This window comes from Haplochromis burtoni, unplaced genomic scaffold (genome assembly GCF_018398535.1).
Source record: "Haplochromis burtoni strain Fernald_Lab_line unplaced genomic scaffold, NCSU_Asbu1 Contig_228, whole genome shotgun sequence".
NCBI classification, from domain to species: Eukaryota; Metazoa; Chordata; class Actinopteri; order Cichliformes; family Cichlidae; genus Haplochromis; species Haplochromis burtoni.
Genome location: NW_024582589.1, coordinates 347,382 through 354,421, shown reverse-complemented (window position 1 = coordinate 354,421; position 7,040 = coordinate 347,382). Strand labels below are relative to the sequence as shown.

At 49.3% G+C, this 7,040-nt stretch overlaps 1 protein-coding gene across 1 annotated transcript in view; it reads right to left on the bottom strand.

Annotated features, from left to right (window-relative positions):
• The window catches only part of phldb1b (pleckstrin homology-like domain, family B, member 1b), a gene marked incomplete in the record, with an annotated part of 91,191 nt that overhangs the window by 11,329 nt on the left and 72,822 nt on the right, over window positions 1-7,040 (bottom strand). Inside the window, 5 exon segments of the mRNA XM_042226794.1 lie at window positions 2,075-2,180; window positions 2,266-2,382; window positions 3,906-4,040; window positions 4,917-5,078; window positions 6,462-6,596. Of these exon segments, the coding sequence (XP_042082728.1) occupies window positions 2,075-2,180; window positions 2,266-2,382; window positions 3,906-4,040; window positions 4,917-5,078; window positions 6,462-6,596 (655 nt within the window).

The window sequence follows — 7,040 nt, the reverse complement described above, 5'->3', positions numbered from 1 at the left end:
GACACATTAGGAGCACTGATGCCCCACACACACACACAGACACACACGCACACACAGACACACACACAGACACACACACACACACACACACACACACAGCTGAGTGAGGAAAAGCTAGCTTACAAACAGCAAGTTAGCGAGAACCTGAGGAAGCAGCACAGACGCCTGATACACAGCAGGCTGTCTGCTGCTCACCAGCACAGCAACAGCTTACTTTTGATACGAGCTTATTTTCATATTATCATCAGTGTTAATATTATTAATGTTATCGTTATGTACTGTTATGCAGTGAGAGCACACTTGGAAAATATAAGACAAATACAAAACTAACGAGTCAGCATGTAACAACACAGCAAAGCTCGCACCTGTCCAGGGTCACAGAAACCTTCAGTTTTGATCTGAAGTTTGTCCACGACCGAGGAGCAAAGGCACAGCTGTACAGGACACAAAGCTGCTGCTGCCTCCTTAATGAAACCACACTAACGCACAGCATAGAACAACATATACAAACTGCTTCTCTCTGTCTCAGATTGAATCTGCAAACATGCAGGAGGTCCAGACTCCAACACTGGGAACCAGTGACCTGGACAATAAGACACATGCAAATACAGTGGCTTGCAAAAGTATTGGGCGCCTTGAACTTTCCCACATTCTGTCACATTACAGCCACAAACATGAATCAATCTTATTGGACTTCCAGGTGAAAGACCAACACAAAGTGGTGCACACGTGAGAAGTGCAACCAAAATCAGACATGACTCCAAACATTTGTTACAAATAAATAACTGAAAAGTGGGGTGTGCGTAATTATTCAGCCCTGAGTCAATACTTTGTAGAACCAGCTTTTGCTGCAGTTCCAGCTGCCAGTCTTTTAGGGTCTGTCTCTACCAGCTTTGCACATCTACAGACTGAAATCTTTGCCCATTCTTCTTTGCAAAACAGCTCCAGCTCAGTCAGATTAGATGGACAGCGTTTGTGAACAGCAGTTTTCAGATCTTGCCACAGATTCTGGATTGGATTTAGATCTGGACTTTGACTGGGCCATTCTAACACATGGATATGTTTTGTTTTAAACCATCCATTGTTGCCCTGGCTTTATGTTTAGGGTCGTTGTCCTGCTGGAAGGTGAACCTCCGCCCCAGTCTCAAGTCTTTTGCAGACTCCAAGAGGTTTTCTTCCAAGGTTGCCCTGTATTTGGCTCCATCCATCTTCCCATCAACTCTGACCAGCTTCCCTGTCCCTGCTGAAGAGAAGCACCCCCAGAGCGTGATGCTGCCACCACCATATTGACAGTGGGGATGGTGTGTTCAGAGTGATGTGCAGCGTTTTGCATTTTGGTCTCATCTGACCAGAGCAGCTTCTTCCACATGTTTGCTGTGTCCCCCACATGGCTTGTGGCAAACTGCAAACGGGACTTCTTATGGTTTTCTGTTAACAATGGCTTTCTTCTTGCCACTCTTCCATAAAGGCCAACTTTGTGCAGTGCACGACTAATAGTTGTCCTATGGACAGATTCCCCCACCTGAGCTGTAGATCTCTGCAGCTCGTCCAGAGTCACCATGGGCCTCTTGGCTGCATTTCTGATCAGCGCTCTCCTTGTTCGGCCTGTGAGTTTAGGTGGACGGCCTTGTCTTGGTAGGTTTACAGTTGTGCCACACTCCTTCCATTTCTGAATGATGGCTTGAACAGTGGGATGTTCAAGGCTTGGGAAATCTTTGTGTAGCCTAAGCCTGCTTTAAATGTCTCAGTAACTTTATCCCTGACCTGTCTGCTGTGTTCTTTGGACATCATGGTGTTGTTGCTCCCAATGTTCTCTCAGACAACCTCTGAGGCCGTCACAGAGCAGCTGTATCTGTACTGACATTAGATTGCACACAGGTGCATGTTGCAGGTTCATGTTTGTGGCTGTAATGTGACAAAATGTGGGAAAGTTCAAGGGGCCCAATACTTTTGCAAACCACTGTAACTATGAATCCGTGTGCTTCAGAGCGGATGTCATTTATGGCTAATGAGTAGCCACCATGTGCGATGTGTTAGCAGTGAGCAGTTACTGACACTGAGGTCGGCCGGTTACCTTTCTGCTGCAGAGCCAGCTGCCTCTTGGTCTCGATGTCCTGCAGCGTTGCAGCCAGGTTCCTGGGGAGGCTTCCGGTGCTGCCGACCGCCAGCAGGGGGCTCTGCTGGGTCAAACAAAGACGGCTGTGATTGTGGTTCATGAAGATTTAGGCTCCAGTAAAGGCTGGCAGTTAGAAACCAACGGCCTACCTTGGAGCCCGTGTTGCGTCCCAGCGTTGCTGCTCCATGCTGCAAGGGGGAAGCAGAGCCGGACTTAGGCTGGTGGAAGGAAAAGCCGGGATCGGCGTCCAGCTTGGAGCGGAACACCTGAACGAGGAGCGCGTGCAGGATGTTAAAGACAGACATGACAGATGGTTTTACAGAGCAAAGCTGGAACTGAATGAGCTGCATGTAGAGCGTGAGTGTTTCAGAGCGGCGGTACGATCCTGCAGCGTCCTCGCTTCAGACACAGCGTTGATTTCAGTGCCGTACCAGTTTGGTCTGTGAGCGACTAACTGGGTGACACCAGCGGATACTGGTACCATTAAATGTAATATAAAGACCCTCCTGCTGACAGCTGGGACTGTCAATGAGTCCCAGTAAAACTATCACACACGCACACCGACGCACACACACACAGACACACCCCTACAATGGCAGCCCCGTGCTTCACTGAGCGCCGGGCTCGTGGAGCTGATGCTGCTCTCCGGCCGTGTGAGACGATCTGTGCAGCGACTTGATGTTCAAAGTAAAGTCTTGAAAGCATTCAGGCTTCACTCGCTGTGACTGAAGTTTTCTCTGGTCGTTTGCCACCAGCAAACAACTTCAGTCCAAAACGTTGCACACCAAAGGAAACACAGTGAGCACAAATCTGCAGATTCTGGAACAGTGGCGTTCAGAGCGTGGACTCTTGTGTTTACGCAGCTCGTCTCTGACTGATGTTTCTGGGAGGCTGGAGGAGCTGTCGCTGCAACGTTTTCATCTTATGTGAATAAAGAATTATTAATAATCAAAGAGGTTTTCCTTTCCTCCTGGTGCGAGCAGATGCCTGCTTTCATTATCTTTAAGAGAGAAGAAGATACAGGTCTGTCTGATCCTGTACGCCTGTCTGAACTCTGTCCACAGCATTAAGCTCGAGTGGAAGTGGACTCCAGTCCAGATCCTGAATTAAAGCAGGATCTAGATGGCAGTCTTGTTGTTGGATGGATCCACAGTAACCTGAGTGGCTCCTCTCACCTGTGCGGTGAACGTGTTAACCACTACACCACAGAACTACTAAAGCAGGTTTATTAACAGCAGCTCCACCATCTTTGGTGACACTATTCATTCATTTATTGCTTTTGTTGTCAGCATCAGCCCAGTGCACTCTGGAAACTAAAAGGAGGAAACAGAACTGAACATTCAAAGACAAAACTACTGAAAAAAGATGCCTCACTCTTATTTTGAAAGTTCAGTGCCCGCTAACCAGCACTAACCAAGTTCTTTCCACCTTAAATGTCCACCTTAAATATCCTGACCAGCTGGCACCTGAGGAGGAGGAGGAAGAAGAGGAAGAGGAGCAGGAGGAGGAGCCTGTTTATATTTTTCTGCACTTTCTGATCTTTCCTGTCCGTCTTCATTTTAATGAGGTTTTGGATGCTTCACATATTTAACGCTCATGTTTAAACTCTTTTTACTGATCTATCATCTCCTTTAAATTTCAGAATCCTTTTAGCTTACGCAGCTATATCCTTCTACTCGTTGAAGGCAGTGGTTAGCATCAGGTGACGCACACTGCAGTTGTGTTACAGCAGACAGAAAGAGCACAGCAGTGAGTGCAGCAGCGCGAGGAGGAAGGAAAAAGCTTGTACCTGCAGCACAGGCCTGCGGCCCGACAAACATCTGGCTGGCAAAGAGGGAGGGCAGAGGTGGCTGGAGCCAGCCGTCAGCTCCTGGTACCACTGCTCTAAGTCTAGCTTGGACAGGTGAGGCCTGCAGCCTTCAGACTGAAGCAGCAGAGAGAGAACAGGAGGGACGAAGGGAAAATGAGAAGTTAGAAAGCCATCAAAGACGTAGGAACAGGACAGAAAAGTTTGCATCCTACACGCTGAAAGCTGTTAAAATAGAAACAGACTACAGCCACCGCGGAACGTTGTTCTCTTAGCCTCCCGATGAAAAACCTGTTTTCTGCGTTTAGGTCCATGCTCCTGCTGCAATCGACCCACTAACTCAGCTGTCACTGGGCACCGTCATCCTGAACTGACTCGGAGCTGCCGTTACTGCCGAGGGTTCGCAGCAGCGACACACGACGCTTACGCTCCTGTTTCACTCCAGGTGGGAGCGAGCAGATCAGCTCATTGCTCCGAAAAATGAATCACACATGCTATAAATACGATAGCTTACATGAACATAGTGAGCTGTCCCACTGCAGCTTTTAATGACGCCTTCAGGCAAACCTGCAGCGCAACAGACAGAGGCTCAGGCTCGGGTAAACAGACACCATCTCCGCTTTAAAAGAATATGAAAGGAGCTGCGGACAGGAAACACGGGCAGGAAGCTGTCCATGTTCCAGGCTGCTCGCAGGACGCTGCAGAGCCGAGCTCAATTTGTTGTTTTCAGGTTTCCTTTCTGCGCCGTGGGCGGTGTGTGGTACAGAACGACAACATGATGGTCCAGCCCGTTTCACTACACCACTAAAGACATGTGATTTTTTGGTAATGAAATCCTGTGAGACTTTTTTCACTTAACATCAGGACAAAGCTTGTACTTAGACACGACTTTATATTTCTATTATTATTTCTTAAGTAATAAAGCAGCCATTACTTTGGGGTCACACGCCACAAACCCACAGGAGGAGGAGGAGAGGGAAAGACAGCACACACCTCTAATGAGAGAGGGGGGAAGGAGGCATGAGGAGAGGGGAGGCAGGAGAAGGTGGGGTCTACTGCTCCGGGCTGCAGGGGCTGGCGAAGTGGGGAGGTAGGGGACGACTCCACCTTTGGCATCCCATACATCTGATTTAACTGGCCCACTGTCACATAATCCTTCACACACACAGGAAAAGAAGAGGAGACAGAGGAGAAGGTCAGCAGGGCGAGAGCAACAGGAGGGAGATGCAGCAGAAGCAGGAGGAGCAGTTCTCATTCCACAGTCTGTGTTTTCACATCATAAACTGACGACGACAGCATTCGTGGAAACACACAACACGTGGGCGGGGTGAAAGCCCGGCTCAGCAGCTCCAGCACAGAACCAGGTGCTACAGTCGGACAGAGCGAGGCTGATGCACACAGCCCAGCACACCCAGGTTTATCCAGGTGAGCACTGACGTGCTTCTGCTTCAGATGCAGGTCTGGATTCAGCGGACACACCGTCTCCACGTTTAAGACCAGGTCTCGCCCGTATAAAGCACCGTGGTTGTCATTTGGAATCATATTTAAAATGGAATTTATCATGTTTTCACATAAATTGTTACCTTTGGTTACATAATAAAGATGTTCCACATTATTTACAAAGCTAACGCTACAAATGAAACGATCCTTCCCTCGTTCTGGAGTTTTATTCTGTAGCCATCTTTGATTAGCAGTTTCAGAAACTGCACATTAATAAATACTGCTTCAGATTTTTGGGGTGGACAGTTGCTTCTGTCCAACACGTGTCACTCGTGACATCATGAAACAGCACAGCTTACGTTCAGTCTGTGAGGATTACATCAACAACCACGTTTTGATTGTGTTTCTCCCAAACCGAGCCTTACTGATCCAAACATGCACGTCTCAGTCCGAAGCTGCGGCAGCATCCTCACTGTGACAGAGCAGCAGCAGCACTTTGACCGACCAGCAGAGGGAGCAGCGTGACGTGGAACTGGGAGAGCGACAGATAGGAGAGCATAAACTTGGAGTCAAGACAGGAAGTGATGGTACCTCACAGGCGCCAGCCAGCACGGCATCTACGAGCGGCCGTACGAGCCGGGCTTTTCACGGTGGCCGCCGCTGCCGCCGTACATCTTACACACGTCCGACGGCTTCACGTATTCCTGAGCCGCAGCCGACAACAGACAGGATGAGAAGCGGCGAGGACGGCGCCGCGCGGTGCCGCTCAGACACAGCACGTGGACAATCACACACACGGACACACGGGCGCAGAGCCAGTACACAAATCCTTCACGGTTTTTGTGACACCTGTGCAAACCAGGCTCGTTCACGTCACATTGAAAGGTGCACAGTGCGTGATGACACAGAAACACGCCACAACAGAAACAGCGCAGCTGCTGCCGTGAATCGGCGCCACATAAATAAACCAGGCACTGTCGGCACAGGTGATGCAGTGCTAAAATAAAAAGGTTCAAACTGGCCGGGCAGCGGCACACTACAGCTGGAGGGTCACCACGACACAGCAGCAGGGCATCATGCGGGGGTCAGTTCAGTTACCTCTGTAGGGCTGCTGGGGTACAACTGACAGGGAGGGGAGGGGTGTAAGTAGGAAGGAGAGGCTCGACACAGGGAGCGCTGGGAGGAGCGGAAGTCCTCCAACGACAGGTGGGCCTCGCTGATATGGAGCGCTTCCTGTTTCAACAGTCCAGAGGTAAGAGCTTTTAATCTCTACAGAAACGTTTCTGGGCTTCGTTAAAAGAAGAAGAAACAACAGCAGCGGCGGCGGCTTTCCCTCTGTTACAGGGTTAAAGGGTTTAGTGACCATCGGGCTCTCCACACTGCAAAGCCCCCTCTGTAAGGAGGCACTGCTATTAATGTTCCTATTCCTTTATGGTCCCACAAGGGGAAATTAGTTTAGCAGCAGGATAAAAATAAACAGAACAATAAAATAAAACAATGATGACGATAATAGTGAGGACAGTTATTTGCCATTAAGGAGACAAGATGCAGTGGGAAGAAGAGACCTGGGGCCCGTTCTTCGTACGTCGCTTACTACATCCAAGATCAAATGACACATCCAAGATCAAATCATCGCGCTAACCGTGAGCTCGCTAATCCGGTTCCCCGAACACACCT